Raw genomic sequence first — 18899 nt, forward strand, 5'->3', positions numbered from 1 at the left:
CGGAGCCGGGACGAGACTCCGACTCCCAGAGGGCTTTGCGGTTGACAAGGGCGACTACGCCTCCCAGAGGCCTCTGCGGCGCCGCGACCGGAAGTGGCGGGCGAGTCCGGTGTCCTTGCGCGCGGAGGGGAGCGAACATGGTGTCCCGAGCGTGGTCGCTGATGAGGTGCGTGGGGTCGCCGGGCGGTCTCCGAGCCCCCGAGAAAGTCCCCTCCCGCGGGCACCCCCCTCCAGTTTGCTCCCGACCTGCTCTTCGATTTCCGTAATGTCAGGTCTCCATGGCCCAGATGGGGAAACTGAGGTTCAGGCGGGGAGGGGTTTCCCGAGGTCGCTTCGCAGCGAGCCCTTGCCCCCCGACTCTCTGTATCCAGACCCGTCTGAGCCTCAGTTGCCTGCTCTGCAAAATGGGGGTGCGCACGCATTTATTGGGAGGTTCATGCGCGCCCAGAGCGCCTGTGACATATAGGAAGCGACCAGGGACGCTTAGAAACCACCCCCGCGGGTTGCTCGGGGGCCGTGCCTCCCGGGGCTGGAAGGCAGAAGGTCAGGGGTCTTAAGTCTTCACTGTCCTCTGCGGGATCATGAGTGACCCCCTGGCCCTCTCCGGGCCTCAGTTTACCCGTTAAATGGGGTGAGTAGCCCTGTTTTGCACACTGTAAGTTGAGTACTGTGCGTATCAGGCTCGCCTCTGGGCCCCGAGGGTGCCCTGTGCTTCCCCTCTTAGCTGCCTGGCTTCAGGTATGTCACTCTGGGCCCCCAGGGGCTCCGACTCCTCCCCCCGTGGCCCTAGACCCCCGACGGTGGCCAGCAGTGTCCCCTCCCTGCCCGCAGGTTCCTCATCAAGGGCAGCGTGGCCGGGGTTGCCGTCTACCTGGTGTACGACCAGGACCTGCTGGGGCCCAGCGACAAGACACAGGCGGCCCTGCACAAGGCGGAGGAGGTGGTCCCCCCGGCCATGTACCAGTTCAGCCAGTACGTGTGCGAGCAGACGGGCCTGAAGATGCCCCAGGTAGCCCGCGATCCGAGTGAGGCTAAGGCTTGGCGGGGGGGTGGTTGTCATCTCTGGGGTGGCCTTCGGTCCCTGGTCCCTCCAGCCCTGCTTGGCGTCTTCTGAATGGGGCCCTGTGCTGCTCTGCCTGCCTCTGCGGGGGGGCCGGGGTTTCCTGTTCTCTGTCACCAGCCCCTTCTCCCCTCTCTTCCCAGCTCCCAGCCCCCCCAAAGTTTAACTTTCACCTCCGCGAGTCCTGGAATTCAGGTAGGCCTGGGGAGCTTCTCTGCTTGGGGGGGTGGCCCCGGCTACCCCAGTCTAGCACCCCCACCCCGGCTTCCTGGCCGTGCCTCTCCATTCTCCCCTTCCTGTTTTGCGCGCATCTCCCACGGATCTGAAGGCGGGAAAGGGGTGGAGGTTTCAGGGCCGTGGGAGCAAGATGGAGCCACATGGGACTGGAGCTCGCAGCGTGACCTCAGACAAGGCGAGGCCCTGCCCCTCCTCTGCCTCAGTTTCCCCGTGTGGAATGGACGGAACTGCAGGGGGCGCCTCTAAGAGCTTCGCGGAGTGGACTGACCCCCCCTGACTGAAGGCGTGGGCTCCCTTCCCTCCCACAGGCATCATGACACTGATGTCGGCTCTGTCGGTGGCCCCCTCCAAGGCCTGCGAGTACTCCAAGGAGGGCTGGCAGTACCTGAAGGAGCGCGCCAAGTAGCCTGTCAGAGGGGGCCGCCCGCCCCTGTCAGGCACAGGGTCACGGGCGCCACCGACCTGGAGACTCCAGACTGGGACCTCACTCCGAGGGCAGCTCCCGGCCGTGCCGGCCCAATAAAGGACTTCGGAAGTGTTCCTCGACCTGTGTGCTCGCCCCCGGGGCGGGGGGTGGCCCGGCGGGCGCCCAGAGCACAGGGGCTGGGCTTCTGGCTCCTGGGGGCTCCTCAGGCCTGACATTGACCGCAGGCGTGGTTCACCCCTGATGTGGGGAGTGGGAGCAGACAGTTGGCCCCCGTGCTCCGTAGACAGTGCTCAGGACCCTGGGGAGGGGTGAGGAACCCAGCCTGGGTTGGGGGTCTCGGTTCGTGGAGGGCTGAGCCCAGAGTGGGGCAGTCTGGGAGCGGGGGATTCATGGTTCCTTCGCCGTCTACACGGCGAGGAGCCCCTGCGGGCAGTGATTCTCCATCCTGCTCAGCTCACTGATCTGCCCGTGTCTACTCTAGTCTCGCCCCCCCTCGCCTGGTCTCCACATTTGTTGCACCCTCTCCCCACCCCCTGGGGATTCCTGGGGAACACAGGCCGGTGGTCATGGCCGTGCAGGGGATCTCCCCAGCCCACGAGATGTCCCCTGCTCTCCTGGGAAGCCTTCCCTGCCCCCTACCCCACACTGGGTCGCTGCCTGGGGACCTGAATGTGACTCCCCCACCGGGCTGGAGCTCCAGGAGGGCGGGCCCCCGAGATGCTCCCTGAGGCCCCGGGCACCCAGCCACAGGGCGTCCCCCGGTGGAACCTGTGCCCCAGACAGACGCGGTAGGAGGGGGACGCCAGAGGCTGGCCCGGGATGCTGCCCCCAGAGCAGGGAGCAGGCCCGGGTCACGGGGCCCTGAGCTGGCCCTCGATCCTCCGTTCCTAAGAGTTCTGAGGTTTATGTTGCTCTGCTTAGGGGACAGAGCTCACCCGGGCCTGTGAGCCAGGAGGGGACGGTGGGTGTTACACATGAGGGAAGCAGCGACCAGAGGCCGGGGCATTTCCCAGCTCTCCTGGGAGGAGAGGCTGGCGTGCGTCCGTCCGTCCATCCATCCCTCCGGTCTGAGGTTGGCGTGGGGAGGGGTGTAGCTGAGGCTGGGTGGGCTGGCCTGGGGTGCTCTGGGAGGGAGGGCCTGGTGACCTGTGCCACTCTGCTCTCCAGGAACGGTCTCTGGGCGGGTCTCTCGTGTCCACTGTGGCACCAGGAGGCCGCCGGGCTCCCTGTGGCCCCCTGTCCGGGCTGGGCCTCTGCTGTGGGGGGAGCAGGTCTAGGGTGAGGGCAGGATGGGGGGGGCCGGGGAGTGTCCCTGGTCCTCGGGGCTCCCGGGGGAAGCCGGCCCGGGTACGGGGGTGAGCCCCATGACCGTCCAGCCTGCCTCTCCATCCACCCAGCCCTTGCAGCAGCCCCGGGAGGGAGGCAGATCGGGGCCCGTTTTACAGATGGGGAGACTTGGAGGGCCAGGCTCACGGCTGCTCTGTGCGCCTGGAGTCCAGGAAGGTTAGCCTAAACCATCCCGGGCGCAGATTTCCCATTGCCTCACCTCACGGACCCAGTCTTCAAATACAGGAGGGGTTGGTACTTGGGGCACGTGAAGCTGGGGCTGCGCCAGGGCTCCCCGAGGCTCCGTGAGGCCTCACGACCTTCCTGTGTTATCATCACCGTCTTACAGAGGGGAGGCGTGCCGAGGCCACCCTGCGCGCCCTTGAACAACAGTTAAGGGCCCAGTACCCCGTGAGCTCCCGCAGAGCAAAGGAGGCCTGTGTAGGCGGGTGAGGGCCCCCTGGCGATGTGCTCAGCCCTCACCTCCATCCCGCCGGCCGTGGCCTGCGGCTCCGTGAACTTGGTGACGTCCCCGCCTTCGGGTCCATGCTTACCTGTCAGCCGGCTCTGACCTCAGGAGGACTGCAGGACGTGCCTGGGGGGGGGTGCAGGGGCCATGCAATGGGGGCTCCCGAAGGGCAGAGGTGGTGTGGGCGCGGGTCCAGGGGCAGCTGTGTGGGCGGGAAGGGCCTGGCCACACCCAGGGCCACGCACAGCGAGGACAGGGGGAACGGTGGACCGTCTTACAGATGAGGAAACAGCCCAGACTCCTGAGACGGGCCCTCCGGCCTCCTCCCCGCTCCGTCCCGCCCGGTCACGCCAGGTGGCCCTCAGTTCCCGGGACAGCTGCTTTCACCACCAGAGGCGCCTGCGACTCGTGTGCCCTCTCGCCAGGCCGTCGCTCCTCCTAGCTGATTCCTGCCTCCCTGTCCCCAGCTTAGACGCCCCCTCCTCTCTCACGGTTCTGGAGGTCAGAGGTGGGCTGATGTCAGGCGTGGGCAGGGCTGGTCCTCGAGGCTCTAGGGAGAATCGGTTTCCTGCCTTTTCCAGCTTCTTGAAGCTGCTGCCTTCCTGGGCCCGTGGCCCTTCCTCTTCCAAGCCAGCGGTGTGGTCGTCCTCTCTCCCGTCTCCTTTGACCCCCCTGCCTCTGTTTCCTTTATAAGGACCCTGTGATGACACTGGGCCCACTGGGTAACCCCACATAATCACCCATCTCGAGGGCCTTAACTTAATCCCACTGGCAGAGTCCCTTTTACCATGTGAGGTGCCCTATGTACAGGTACCAGGAACATCTCTGGCCCCCTCTGGAGCGGGTGTTTATTTGGCCGCCCAGAGTCTAAAGGGGTGGTCACGTTTCTGTTCCCAGAGCCGCGGGTCCTGGGGGGACAGGTCCCAGGCTGCCTCGGTTGTTGGTACAGCCCCAGCCCCCAGACAGGGCCGGGCCCCACTTCAGCGTGTAAGAGATGGAGCCCAGAGGGGGAGATGACCAGCTCCAGTGTCCACAGGCCCGAGGCTGGCCTCCCTCTGACCACTCTTCCGACCCCCGTCCACGTAGATCTGGGACCCCTGGGGCCAGAGCGCGGCTGACCTGGGGAGGCACCACTCGGCCCCACACTGCCGTCTGACCCACTGGGATGCAGCTCCACCTAGGAGGGCCCTGGACGAGGCACATCCACAGACAGGACGTAGACGGTGGGGCCAGGGGCTGGGGGGGCGGGGGGAGTCAGTGTTTCATGGGGACAGAGTCTCAGTTTGGGAAGATGAGAAGGTTCTGGAGACGGATGGTGGGGATGGTTGTATGACATTGTGAATGTACATAACCACTGAATTGTACACTTAAAAATGGTAAATCTCACGTTACGTAGATTTCACCACACACACACACACACACACACACACACACGGCCCCTTCCGCAAGGGCTGCACGAGTGTGAGTCCCGGACACAGAGGCAGAGTGTGGGCGGCGGAAACATCTGAGGGACATCAGAGGGCCCCGGGGTGGGGGACGAGGAGGAGGGACGGGATGGCCGAGAGTCAGGACCCCAAGGATCCTAGGAACTCCGGGCCTGGCTCTTGCTGGCTGGGAGGTGCGCTGTCGGCAAAGGGCTTCGGGAACCCCGACTCCCTGACCGCTGCCCCTGTCTGTCCGTCCTCCCCCCTGGAGGAGAGCTGGGCTCAGCAAGGCCGAGTGTGACTTCATTGTAAAGAGGCGGAAATGAAGAGATGACGCTTTAAGTAAAGGGTATGTGAACAGAAACACGTTTATTACAAAAAACCAAAAAAAACAAAAACAAATTCACATTGTATTGAGCTACAATATGGCAGCAGATAAAAAAATGTATTGTACACAGCTCAGGGACTCCTAACAACATACTCCTGCAGCCACGGCGTCGCGCGGGCTCCGGGCGCTCAGTAGCGGCGGGTGAAACGGGCGTCGTTGGGCCGGCTGCCCCGGTTCTGTCCTCCGAAGCCGCCCTGCATCCCGCCGCGCGGGATCACGTGGCCCCGCGAGGCCCCGCCGGGGGCGAAGCTGCCGCGCCTGGAACAGAGGCAGGTCCTCGTGTCCCAGGAGCCCGACCCCACCTCCACCGCCCCCCCCCCGGGCCCCTGCCCCATGCAGGGGACCTGCTCCTTGGGGCAGCCACACCCGGAGAGGGGCCTGCGGTTTTCAGGGCGGGGCCCCGAGCCAGCCCACCGCACCCCGGGGCGGGGGCTGTGTCAGGTGGGCAGGCGGCCGTCTCTCCCCCTCCACGGTGAGCCCACACTCGAGGATGGACTGGGGGCACAGACGGGACAGCCTTACCCCGACATCCCGCCCCGGTTCATCATGTGGCCCGGCCCCGAGTGACCAGACATGCTTCTCTCGCCACCTGGAAAACAAGAGACCTTCTTTACAGCGCCTGGAGCTCAGGACGCCGAGTGGGGAGGACACCAACACAGGGTCAGGACCTCCAGTCCCCGGTGAGCCAGCCGGTCAGCCCAGCACTCGCAGGCCCCCGAGGGGGCAGCAGCGCAGCCCCGGCCCTCTGCCTGGCCAGACCTCGCGCACGCACTCGCCCTGCACCCGGGCAGCAAGGAGCCCCCTGCCGCACGCAGCCGGGGACGCCTGTGGCAGGCCGAGAGCGGGGGCAGCGGGAGCCTCCGGACGCTGTTCCACCCACACAGACGCCCCGGCGACAGCCAGGCCTCACCTTGCCACCTCTTGTGCTCCCTGTCCATCACGCCTCCGTCGGCAGCGCCCTGCCACGCGCGGTCGTCCTCGATCCTCCGGCCGTGGTCCCCCCAGTCCCGTCTGCCCCTTGGAGAAAGGCATCTCTGATTTGGATTGCCCCGCCGCCGCCTTGCAGAACAGCAACAGCGCGGGGGCGGGGCGCACTCCTGTCCCCAGCCCCCACCCCTCTGGGCAGCGGGGGCGGTGGGGAGCGGGAACCAGCTCTCGGCCCGCTGCCGCTCAGACGGCTCCGAGGCGGCTGAGCTGTGGAGAGGGCACGGGGTCCTCAGCTCGACCCATCAATCCTGCCGTTTGGGCACGGGGGTGGGGGACACAAACCTGGGCGGCGGCGGCGGCAGCCCCCGGCCCTCGCTCATCCTCTTGTCCGAGCCGTATCCGCCCCAGCCGTCGCGCGAGTCCCGGCCGTGGCGCTCGGGTCCGCCGTGGCGCTCGGGGTAATGCTGGAGGATAAAGAGCCAGAAGGAAAGGCGGGGTCGATACTGAACTCCCCAGGCTCTGGGGCAACGAGCTAATGACGACAATGACAGTAACTGAGAAGCGCCGGCAGGCACTCTGCGCACTGTCCTGTGCCACACAGGCTATGTCAGCCTGCGTGACGGCTGCATCCCCGAAGTCTACTCACAGCCTGGTGAGGAACAGGCGCTCAACAGAGTGGAGGAACGGAGGGAAACGTCAGGGCTGAGAGCCACCCTAACAGGAGGCAGAGAATGCGGGCGCCGAAGGACAGAGGGGTGCTGGGGCATGGCGACCGCTCCACGGCAGGGACGGACGACACTGTGGTGGGTCCCTGTGCCCACGATGTCATCAACAGCCCCCGGCACCAGCGGAGCACGGGCACCAGGGGTCCTGACAGCACTCAGTCCTGGGCCCGGCAGCCAGCCCGCTTTGTCCGGGACGCAGCACACCGGTCACACAGCCCCCCGCCGCTCCCCTGCGCATCCCTCGTGTGAAAGCTGTTCCTCGCGCTATCTGAGGGACAGATGAAGAGGACGGCGCGCTGTGGGAAAGGCTGTTTTAAAGAAATGCCCACTCCTCGTCCCTGCCCCAAGCCTGTCCTGTTTGCTGGAACGACGCCCGCAGCTGGCTTTTCCGGAGCGGGGGAGGCACCTCTGGCTCCATGGCTCTATTGCTCTCGCCGTTCCACAGACCCACCCTGTGGCCTTGGGGGCTTCTGCCCCAGGACCCATTCCCAGTGAAAAGGCACAAGAAGGGAGTCCTGGAAGTGACGGCCCTTGGACGACTGCTCCAGCCGCCCTGTCTCTGTCCGTGTCCACGCTTGTCTGCCCAGGAAACGCGAGCTTGCCCCGGCCAGGCAGGCCTGCTCTCCCACCGTGGCTCGGCCAGGGGAGCCCCAGCCACACACACGCCCCGCCGTCTGCCTCCCCGCCTCTCGGCCCCAAATGTGGGCCCCTCCCCTCAGCAGCAGCAGAAGAGGGGGTCCACGTCACAAGATGGACAACACAGAGCATTCTTCCTGCGAGGGGCGAAACCACAAGCCAACACGTCCACGACAGGCAGGTCTGCCAGATGTAACAGAGCTGCTTAAAGAGACTGCTGCAAGAACGTTTCTGTAAACGATCTTCCAGGCACACTGGCTCTTAAACAATTACAGCTCACGACTGAGAAAGCTTCATGTGATTGTGGACAAAGACAGACATTTAAGGAAGAATGATCTTTTACCAATAGCCTCTATCTGAGGACACAAAACTCGGCCGAGGAGCATTTAATTCAAAGCAGGGAAGTTCAACTGAGCAAACCCTAGTAAATTAAAGCCCATTTCCATCTCTCCCCAGCACTTTAAAATTTAACCAATGTTCTTCCCTCCAACCCACCCCCCACATAACGTTCAACAAGGCCCCCGAGCGCTGTCACGTTTCCCCTTTATTTCAGATGTCAGCATCTGCCAGTCGGGGCAGCCCCGGTGTCGTCTGTGTGACTGTGGAGGTCAGAAAGAACCCACCCACCCAGTCTCAGGAGAGCACTGTCTAAGTCACAGGAAGACCAGCTGGCAATGAGGAATGGCTGCGTGTGAGGAACGGGGCCCATGCTTTCTGTAGACACGTCTATCGGCTCATTTAATCCTCAAGCGCCCTATGCAGTTAGGATAATCACCCTCATTGCACAGCGGGAGAAACAGGCTCTGTGGGCAGCAATGGGGGCTGCAGGATGTGACCCCGGCCGATTCCGGAGCCTGCACATTTAAGCACTGTGCTCAACTTCTCCACCAAAGAAAACCCGCAAGACTAGGTCTAGGTGTGTGTAAGATTGACCTCCAGGAGTGGAGACACAGAATCACTTGAGGATTACGGAATCACTCCTGGGGCGGCAAAGGACCCCCTCGAGACAGCCCAGGAGCTCTGCCACCCCCAGCCACGCTCTTAGGAACTCAGGGCGGAACACGGGACTGAGAAGTCTATGCTGGAGTTAGGGACAGGAACGACTCACTGGCCAGCAACCTGCCTCATCCCCCCATCTTTCAAGGAAACCCACTGCTCTTGGGAGAAGATTTTCTAACACGTCCGTCCTGCATAGACAACGAGCGGGGACCAGAGACTGAACTGCTCTCCAAGGCCCAGCGGGCGGCTGACCCAGCGCCCGCAGCTCACGGCCTACTCCAGGTGCACTGGCACCCCCAACACGGAAGCCTCGGGTCCACGTGTGGGTCACGAGGCCCTATCCAACAGAGCCACCAGACTGCCCAAGGCTCTCTAGCCCTTTAGTACCGTGTATTTAGTCACTAAGGCACACGGGACCTCACGGCCAAATCCAAAGAAGGCTCTGGACACCTGTTTGGGTCTCCAGCCAAGACGAAGGACAAACCATTCAAAGCGTCATCCCACCAACAGTGAAGGGGCTGCACGTCTCCTGTGACACATCCGCCTCTAGCTCAGACGGGAGCAGGAGGAGGGCACGAAGAAGGAAGAGAATCGATTCTACGGGAAAAACCGTGGCTACATGTATAGCTTCTGACTTACCTGTCCTTCTCTTTCTCCCATCATGGACCTCGAACCTTCTCTCCTGAAAAACCAATCGAAATGAAACCATGAGAGGAAGGATAGGCCAGTCAGACCCCTAAATGAAACCATTTCCCACACTGAGCCCACACACTCTGATGGTTCAGGTGGGCTTGCAGAGCCTCGAAGGCCAACCCTAGTTCCTTGTCATTAAGAGTGACCCAGGACAAAGAAAAGTCGCACGAGGTGGGCAGGCCAAGTGGGGCCTGGCTGACCTGTCGACTGAGTGGTCGGGGTAGCGGCCCCGGTCCCTGTGGTCAAAGTCATGGAAGCGGTCCTGGCGGTTGAAGTCAGAATGGTAGCGCTCATCCAGGGCGGCCCGCTTGGCTTCCGGCCAATAGGCGTCGTCTCGCCTGGAAGGGGAGAAAGGGCTGAGTGCGAGTCCCCCCAGATGCACCACCTGTGTTGGGGCTGGTGAATGGGGCCCTCACACTGCCCCTGCTCCCCCAAGCTCTGTTCAGTGCCCTTCCGTCTCCTCCACCCCGACAGTGACTGGACCCAGCAGGCGCCCAGTGGGGGGACTTGCAGAAGCACCTGAAATGTAGTTTCGCTATTTTGTACAAAGGTGTGAAAAGTCCTAAAACAGCGCAAGGCCCTCTACAGAAGTCTCAATGTATAATGCACGGGGTCCTCTTTAACCCACACAGTAGAGAGAAGATAAAAGACAAAACTCGCGGGGGCCGGCCTGGTGGCGCAAGCAGTTAAGTGTGTGCACTCCACTGCGGCGGCCTGGGGTTTGCCAGTTTGGATCCCGGGCGCGCACTGATGACCGCTTGGCAAGCCATGCTGTGGCAGCCCCATATAAAAAGTGGAGGAAGATGAGGCATGGATGTTACCCAGGGCCAGTCTTCCTCAGCAAAAAAAGAGGAGGATTGGCAGATGTTAGCACAGGGCTGATCTCCTCACTAAAAAAAAAAAAACAAAAAAAAAAACCTCACTTTGCCCTCAAGTTGGAATGCATGTGGAAGGCTCTGCCAGGATCAGGGCTGGGATTACCAGCCGACTCTGGACAGCGAGCTCTCAGTGCAGGCCTGGTTTTCACTGGTGTCAGCACTGCAGTGTTCATACGTCAGGTCGGCGTGTCCGGGGAATCAAAATTAACCTTATTATCGGAATAAGCAACAGCAAATACTGCCATGACTACAAAGCCTGGAAGGGGCCCCGCAGGAGGCACTTCTTGGTCTCTGGCTGCCCACCCGTCACTCAGGCGTCACATGCTGCTCTGGGTGTCTGAACTCCCTCCTCAGGGCTGTGTGCTGGGACTTGAACGTGATCATTTAAGAAGCACCACTTGATTGAACCACTTCTCCACCCACCTCAACCCATCTCAGGACCCCTGATGTAGTGCAGGACACTGAATCAGGCTGTAGCAAGTACTTGTGCTTCCTTTTCAATAAAAGTCTCAGGATGACATGATTTTGGGAACCACAGAACCATTCTAAATGCCCCGGCCCACCTAGGGGCAGCGGCTAGGAGCCGCTCAGCTTACCGGCCGTCCACATCGTAGGGCCTCCGCACAGCCGGCCGCCGCTCCTGCTCGTAGCGCAGCTCCTGCTGGCGCCGCAGCTCCTCGCGCTCGCGGTGGATGCGCTCCTGCTCGCGCCGGCGCTCCTGCTCCACGTGCATGCGCTCGCGCTCCAGCCGCTCCCGCTCCATGCGCTCCCGCTCCAGGCGGTGCCGGTGGAAAGCCAGCCTCTCTCGGGCAATCTCCAGCCGCTCGCGCTCCTCCCGCTCCCACTGCGCCTGCAAGCGCTGCTCCCGCTCACTGCGCTCGCGCACCCTGCGGGCCAAGAGCAGCAGCTGCAGGGCCCGCAGGCCGCGGTGCTGGCGGCATCATCGCCCAGCTTACGGACCCAGAGCAACGGTTCCCACCCTGGGAGAGCAGACCAGCCCCCAGAGCCAGGCTGCAACACAGGACCCAGGGCTGTGCCTTGATCTGCAGGACGACACGGGCAGAGCCCACTGACTGTGTGAACTGCAGCAGGGGCCCAGAAACGCCAGCACGGGCTCTGCCCCCAGCTCAGTCCTTGACCAGCCAGGAAGCAAAGTGCAAAGGCTGGCGTAGGGTGGGTGTGTGGGTGTGTGTGGGTGGGTGTGTGTGGGTGTGTGTGTCTGGTTAGCTAGGATGTGAACTGAGATCTTTCGAGTTCAACATCTGATTCCATGAAACAGTCCATTAAAAATAAGAAACAGGGCCAGCCCTGGTGGCCTAGTGGTGAATTCAGTGGCTCCACTTCAGCAGCCCGTGTTCGGTTCCTGGGCATGGACCTACACTGCCCTGGTAGTGGCCATGCAGTGCTGGCGGCCCACATACTAAAAAATGAAGGAAGACTGGCATGGATGTTAGCTCAGGGCAAATCTTCCTCAGAAAACAAAACAAAGAAAAAGCCACAGTCGTTGACGCTGGCATCACAGCACAGTGAACTCTCCCCTTAGACCCTCCCCCCTAAGATACAACAAAAAGGACATTCATGTACAAACAGAGGACATTCACACAACACAAAAGACATCTGAGAGACCCATGCAGCCTCTACATCTGAAGGTGGAGGTGCTGGTACCCCGGGAGGAAGTGGATGGAGGAAGGAGAACTTCTCTCCTTCCCCAACGATAGCGACTCTGGGGCCAGGACCATGCGGCTCTCTGAGAGAGAGCGGGGAGGGGCAGCCCTCTGCGGGAAAACTGTCCCTCTCCAAGTTCTCTCACAGCCTGTGGGAAATTCCCACACGGAGGGGACTGAACTGTTGTGGGGGTGCCTTCATTAAGCTAGCACCCCAGGATCGGGCAGGTGAAAGAAACCGCCCCCACCCACCCAGAGCACCAGCACAGCTGGTCAGCCAGAGTGCCCATGGATCACAGTGGGCTCAGAATACACAGCTCTTGACCCCCACCCAGTGGCGGCAGGTGCAAGTTGCACCCAGATATTTTCAGAATGAGGAAAAATAAGCCCACGCCCTCAAGCAGTGTGCAAAAATATATTAAATCTCTAGACCAGAAGGAAATGACCAGCGCCCAGAAACCAATCTTGAAGGCACAGAAATTTATAACCTAAATGACAGACAATTCAAAATAGCTATCATGAAAAAGCTCAACAAATTACAAGAAAATACAGATAGACAACTCAATGAAATCAGGAGCTTCTTCACAAAAGAGATTGAAACTATAAAGAAAAACCAATCAGAAATGTTGGAGATGAAAAACACAATGGAAGGGATAAAGAAAAATCTGGACTCTTTAAAGAACAGAGCTGACAATATGGAGAGAAGAATTAGCGATATTCAGGATAGGAATGCAGAAATACCCCAGATGAAGGAGGAGAGAAAACTAAGACTAAAAAGAAATGAAGAAATTCTCTGAAATATCTGATTCAACTAGGAAATGCAACATAAGGATTACAGGTATTTCAGAGGAAGAAGGGAGGGAAAAAGGAGCAGAGAACTTGTTCAAAGAAATAACAGCTAAGAACTTCCCAAACCTGGGGAAGGAGCTGGAAATACCAGTAAATGAAGTCAATAGATCTCCTAAATATACCAACATGAGAAGACCCTCTCCAAGGCATACAGTAGTAAAGCTGGCAAAAATCAAAGATAAAGAAAAAATCTTAAGGCAAGACAAAAAAAATAACGTACGAAGGAATTCCCATCAGGCTCTCAGCTGATTTCTCGACAGAAACTTTACAGGCTAGGAGAGAGTGGAACGATATACTCAAAATTCTGCAAGACAAAAACTTACAGCCAAGAATACTCTATCCAGCGAAAATATCCTTCAGTTGTGATGGAGAAATAATAACTATCCCAGATAAACAAAAGCTACAAGAGTTCATTGACACAAGAATCCCACTACAAGACATGCTCAAGAAGGCGCTCACGCCTGAAAAAAAAGAAAAAGGGGATACAAAGCTTTGAGCAAGAAGAAAAACAGGTAGACAAAATCAGAAAAATTGCAGCTCTCTATCAGAATAGGTTAGCAAACAATTGTAACATCAAAGATTAAGGGAAAGAAAACACCAAAAACACATATAACCTCATCACTTTAAACACAAACTCACAACACAAGATGGAATAAGTTGTGACAATAATAACTTGGAAGGGGAAGAGGAAAGCGATGGAATCGACTTAGTCTAAGGAAATAAGAGGCCATCAAAAAATGGACTATCTCATCTACAAGATTTTTTATACAAACCTCATGGTAACCACTAAACAAATAATCAGAACAGATAAACATGATAAATACAGAGAAAACTAAGAAAACCACCATACAGAACTACTGAACTGAACTGGTAGTCTGAGACACACGGGACAAGAAACAAAGGAAGTGCAAAAGAACCAGAAAATGAGTGAAAAAAGAGCAACATCAAGCCCTCATGGATCAATAATCACTCTAAATGTAAATGGACTGAATTCTCCAATCAAAGGACAGAGTGGAGGGATGGATTAAAAAAACAAGACCCAACAATACGCTGTCTCCAAGAAACACATCTCAGCTCTAAAGACAAACACAGGCTCAGAGTGAAGGGATGGAAGACGATACTACAAGCTAATGGCAAACAAAAGAAAGCAGGTGTTGCCACGTTTATATCAGACAAAGTAGACTTCAAGATAAAACAGGTAATGAGAGAACAACAGGGGCAATATATAATGATAAAAGGGACACTCCACCAAGAAGACATATCACTTATAAATATATATGCACCTAACAGAGGAGCACCAAGGTACATAAAGCAACTATTAACAAACCTAAAAGGAGATTCCACAACAACACAATAATAGTAGGGGACCTTAACACCCCACTCTCATCAATGCATAGATCATCCAGACAGAAAGTCAATAAGGAAATAATGGTCTTAAACAAAAAACTTGATGAGATGGATTGAACAGATATATACAGAGCACTCCATCCAAACACAGCAGATTACACATTCTTCTCAAGCACGCCTGGAACATTCTCAAGGATAGACCATATGTTGAGAAACAAGGCAAATCTCAATAAATTGAAGAAGATTGAAATCATAGCAGGCATCTTTTCTGACCATAATGCTATGAAACTAGAAATCAACTACAAGAAAAAACTGGGAAAGTCAGAAATATGTGGAGACTAAAGAACATGCTACTGAACAACCAATGGGTCACTGATAAAATTAAAGGAGAAATCAAAAAATACCTGGAGACAAATTAAAATGAATATACACCACACCAACTCATATGGGATGCAGCAAAAGCGGTCCTGAGAGGGAAACTCATAGCAATGCAGGCCCACCTCAACAAACAAGAAAAATCTCCAATAAGCAACCTTTAACTACACCTAACAGAATCAGAAAAAGAATAAAGCCCAAAGTCAGCAGAAGGAAGGAAATAATAAAAATGAGAGCAGAAATAAATGAAATTGAAACCAAAAAAAAAAACAGTAGAAAGGAGCAATGAGACAAAGAGCTGATTCTTTGAGAAGATAAACAACATTGACAAACCCTTAGCCAGACTCACTAAGAAGAAAAGAGAGGGCTCAGATAAACAAAATTAGAAATGAAAGAGGAGAAATTACAACGGACACCACAGAAATACAAAGGATTAAAAGAGAATACTATGGGCCGGCCCTGTGGCTTGGTGGTTAAGTGCGCGCGCTGCGATGCTGGTGGCCCGGGTTCGGATCCCGGGTGCGCATCGAGGCACCACTTCTCCGTTCATCCTGAGGCCGAGTCCCACATACAGCAACTAGAAGGATGTGCAGCTATGACATACAACTACCCACTGGGGCTTTGGGGGGAAAAAAAAAAATAAAATAAATAAAATCTTAAAAGAGAATACTATGGAAAACTATATGCCAACAAATTGGACAATCTAGAAGAAATGGATAAATTCTTAAGACTCCTACAACCTCTCAAAACTGAATCAAGAAGAAACAGAATCTGACTAGAGCAATCACAAGTAGAGAAATTGAAACAGTAATCAAAAACCTCCCAAAAAATAAGAGTCCAGGACCAGAAGCCTTCTCTGGAGAATTTTACCAAACATTCAAAGACTTAATACCTATCCTTCTCAAACTATTCCAAAAAAACTGAAGAAGATGGAACACTTCCTAACACATTCTATGAGGCCAACATCACCCTGATACCAAAGCCAGACAACAAGAATACAAAGAAGGAAAATTACAGGCCAATATTGCTGATGAACACAGATGCAAAAATCCTCAACAAAATACTGGCAAACCAAATACAGCAATACATTAAAAGGACCATACACCATGATCAAGTGGGATTTATACCAGGGACACAAGGATGGTTCAACATCCACAAATCAATGTGATACACCACATTAACAAAACGAGGAATAAAAACAATAGATGCAGAGAAAGCAGTTGATAAGATCCAACATCCATTTATGATAAAAACTCTGAATAAAATGGGTATAGAAGGAAAGTACCTCAACATAATAAAGGCCCTATATGACAAACCCACAGCCAACATCATACTCTACAGGGAAAAACTGAAAGCCATTCCTCTGAAACAGGAACAAGACAAGGGTGCCCACTCTCGCCACTCTCATTCAACACGGTACTGGAGGTTCTGGCCAGAGCAATTAGACAAGAAAAAGGAATAAAAGGAATAAAAATAGGCAACAAAGGAGTGAAACTCTTGCTGTTTGCAGATGACATGATTTTATATATAGAAAACTCTAAAGAATCCATTGGAAAACTATTAAAATAATCAACAACTACAGCAAAGTTGCAGGGTACAAAACCAACTTATGCTCAGTTGCATTTCTATACTCTAATAACGAACTACCTGTAAGAGAACTCAAGAATACACTCCCATTTACAATCGTAAGAAAAGGAATAAAATACCTAGGAATAAATTTAACCAAGGAGGTGAAAGACCTATACAATGAAAACTGTAAGACATTATTGAAAGAAATCGATGATGACATAAAAGAAATGGAAAGATATCCCATGCTCATGGATTAGAAGAACAAACAGTTAAAATGTCCATATTGTCTAAAGCAATCTACAGATTCAATGCAATCCCCATCAGAAGCCCAAGGACATTCTTCACGGAAATAGAACAAAGAATACTAACATTCATATGGGGCAACAAAGCACCTCGAATAGCTAAAGCAATCCTGAGAAGAAAGAACAAAGCTGGAGGCATCACAATCCCTGACTTCAAAATATACTACAAAGCTCTAGTAATCAAAACAACATGGTACTGGCACAAAAACAGACACACTGACCAACGGAACAGAACTGAAAGCCCAGAAATTAAAAAAAAAAAAGAAAGAAAGAAAGAAAGAAACAACCTATTTCTCATTGGGAATAAGTCTGAATTAGAATCTTTGCTCCCTAAACCAGGAGCTTCAATTAGTCACGTGAAATGGGGCTAGTCCACTAGAATCGCAACCTTTTGATGACGTTTATAAATTCAGTTGAGTGTAACAGCGAGCAAGGACCTGCAGCAGCTGAGGGTGCAGTGTCAGCCACGCCACACAGGGCCCCGCCACCCGACTCAGGGCACTGACCGCTCTTCTTTTGAGAGTGACACTGATCGCTCTCCTCCCAGTCTTGGTGGACCTAACAGAGGAGACAGCTGCCAGGTCATCTCCTTTCCACCCCCCGCTATGCATTTATAGACACACATTTGTACGAGCAGAAATGTATAACCTCGCCTTGTTTTGTCTGTGTTTTGGACAAAAATGGCTGCAGCTTGCTCAGTTCATGCAGCATGTCCCATACCCTCCCCATCCCTATGTCTACAGCTCTCCAGCACACTCTTAGGAAGGAGCCCATGGAGTGGAGAGGCTGCGGTTTATACAACCAGCACCCACAGGGGACCTTTTGGTTGTTCCCAACCCCCAAAACAGACCCCCATGCCTCCATTTCCTGGCGCACAGGCTCCTCCAGGGCAGGTCTGGAAAAGTGGCATTTCTGGGTCTGGGACACGAGGCTGCAGGCACCTCTACTGTGGAACCTCCCTGTAGCTGCCGCGCCCACGGGCACGCTCACCACCAAACACCGTCTCCTACACTGTAGTTCAGACGGTGAATCAAATAAACTAATTGATGGAGGGAACACTGCTCTCACTGCTGTGTCCACCTGCATCTCCCTGAACCCTGGTGAGGCTCAACGACTTTCCATACGTTTCACGGCCATGAGTATTGCCCCTTCTGTGACCTGTCTTCTGCCCGTTTCCCTGTTGGGTTATTCTTTCCTTATTACATTGATTTCAATCACCTTTATTCTCATCTGTTGCATGTTTTGACTTCTCTATCGTCGTCTGTTGTACAGAAGTTAAATTGTGATTTCCCCTAATTCTCTTTCATGACTTTTCAGGCCTTCCTAAGCTCATATTCATAAATATATTTACTTTCTTTTTTTTTTTTTTTTTTAAAGATTTTATTTATTTTATTTTTTGCCCCCAAAGCCCCAGTAGATAGTTGTATGTCATAGCTGCACACCATTCTAGTTGCTGTATGTGGGACTCGGCCCCAGGATGGACAGAGAAGTGGTGCCTCAATGCGCACCCGGGATCCGAACCCGGGCTGCCAGCATCGCAGCGCGCGCACTTAACCACCAAGCCACAGGGCCGGCCCAATATATTTACTTTCACATTACGTGGACAATTTGAGTTTTATGTCCCTGTTCCCTCATCAGTTTGTGTTGACTGTTTGGTCAGTGATGTGAGTGAGCTGGAGACCCAAAGGCCTGTCCAAAGGAACAGCCAAATGGCCTGAAGCCATTCTGGGGAGAGTCCATCCTTTTGTCACTAGTGAGAAACGTCGTTTTTATCACGTTAAATTCCCACAGGCACGAGTCAGTTCCGCTGATCTATCTGCCAATTACTTCACCAAAACTGCCCTCTCCTTTCCCTGCTGCCTTCCCTGGTAGGCAGAAAGCTCTGTACGGGGCATTGCAAAAAATGGCGCTCTGCCCCTTCTCACTCTTACCCTGCCAGGCTTTTACAAATGGTTCTTATTTTTCAAACTATAGTTTAAAATTATTTCTTGATAGGAAAGATGAACTGTCACTCAAGGTGACCAATTCCATCTGTGTTTCGTTCTAGAACTTACAAAGACATTTCTCTTGGCTGACTTAAGGAAGAGGCCCTCTCTCCACTCTCTCACTGGGTGTGTCCCACTATTTTTCCCTTTCCACAGCTTCCGGAGCAAATCTGGTATGTCTGTTAACTAGCACTACTGCAGCAGAAAGGCATGCCATCTCTCTGCTGTTATCTTCCAGAATCTTCAGGAAGAGAGGGGCCTATTTGCATGAGAAAATCATTTGAAAAAACCACAGGATACGAGTCAGAGCACAGCAAATCTGTGAACTGAGAGCCAAGAGGGCAATAGGGTTAAAGCGACACTCCCTGGACAGGGGCTGGTGAAACATCCTCCCAGGAACCGGTCACAGCCCGCCCAGGCAGCACGCAAACCAGCGAACACCCCCGGACCCCGACTCACCTGCGGGACTCCGAGTCTCTTGACTTCCGTGGCTCTTTCACTTTATCGAAGGACACAACGGACCGCTTCTCTCTGCTGGCCGACTTGCGATCCTGGCTCTTGGACACCTGGTTCACCAAGGAACGTTAAGAGGTTAAGGGAGAAGTGACAACAGGAAGAA

General features: G+C 54.9%; 2 protein-coding genes across 3 annotated transcripts in view; one reads left to right on the plus strand and one right to left on the minus strand.

Moving 5' to 3' along the window:
- The first annotated feature begins 62 nt into the window (after window positions 1–62).
- On the plus strand, window positions 63–1837 carry MICOS13 (mitochondrial contact site and cristae organizing system subunit 13). Its single transcript, XM_004441270.3, has 4 exons — window positions 63–166; window positions 832–1009; window positions 1204–1255; window positions 1606–1837. The coding sequence occupies exons 1-4, from the start codon at window positions 138–140 to the stop codon at window positions 1701–1703; spliced, it is 357 nt and encodes a 118-aa protein (XP_004441327.1). The 5' UTR covers window positions 63–137; the 3' UTR covers window positions 1704–1837.
- Window positions 1838–5286: 3449 nt separating this feature from the next.
- Window positions 5287–18899, minus strand: part of SAFB (scaffold attachment factor B) — a 39689-nt gene continuing 26076 nt past the window's right edge. The window contains exons 14-21 of one of the 2 annotated variants that reach the window (XM_087425664.1): window positions 18740–18846; window positions 10786–11076; window positions 9512–9649; window positions 9258–9300; window positions 6601–6722; window positions 6242–6342; window positions 5854–5920; window positions 5287–5589 (exon numbers count right to left, since the gene is read on the minus strand). In XM_087425664.1, the coding sequence (XP_087281790.1) occupies window positions 5460–5589; window positions 5854–5920; window positions 6242–6342; window positions 6601–6722; window positions 9258–9300; window positions 9512–9649; window positions 10786–11076; window positions 18740–18846 (999 nt within the window). In that variant the 3' untranslated portion in view covers window positions 5287–5459. Of the gene's footprint in view, window positions 5590–5853; window positions 5921–6241; window positions 6349–6600; window positions 6723–9257; window positions 9301–9511; window positions 9650–10785; window positions 11077–18739; window positions 18847–18899 lie in introns of both variants that reach the window. The other variant, XM_087425663.1, reaches the window with a different exon arrangement.

Source organism: Ceratotherium simum, chromosome 39 (assembly GCF_057802395.1).
Source record: "Ceratotherium simum simum isolate JZ-2026a chromosome 39, ASM5780239v1, whole genome shotgun sequence".
Taxonomy (NCBI): Eukaryota; Metazoa; Chordata; class Mammalia; order Perissodactyla; family Rhinocerotidae; genus Ceratotherium; species Ceratotherium simum.

Bases quoted from the DNA above. Each gene is read 5' to 3' on its own strand.
- MICOS13 (XM_004441270.3), top strand. From the start codon at position 138: ATGGTGTCCCGAGCGTGGTCGCTGATGAG. The intron at 167-831 runs GTGCGTGGGGTC...CCCTGCCCGCAG, and splicing joins CGAGCGTGGTCGCTGATGAG to GTTCCTCATCAAGGGCAGCG. The intron at 1,010-1,203 runs GTAGCCCGCGAT...CTCTCTTCCCAG, and splicing joins CGGGCCTGAAGATGCCCCAG to CTCCCAGCCCCCCCAAAGTT.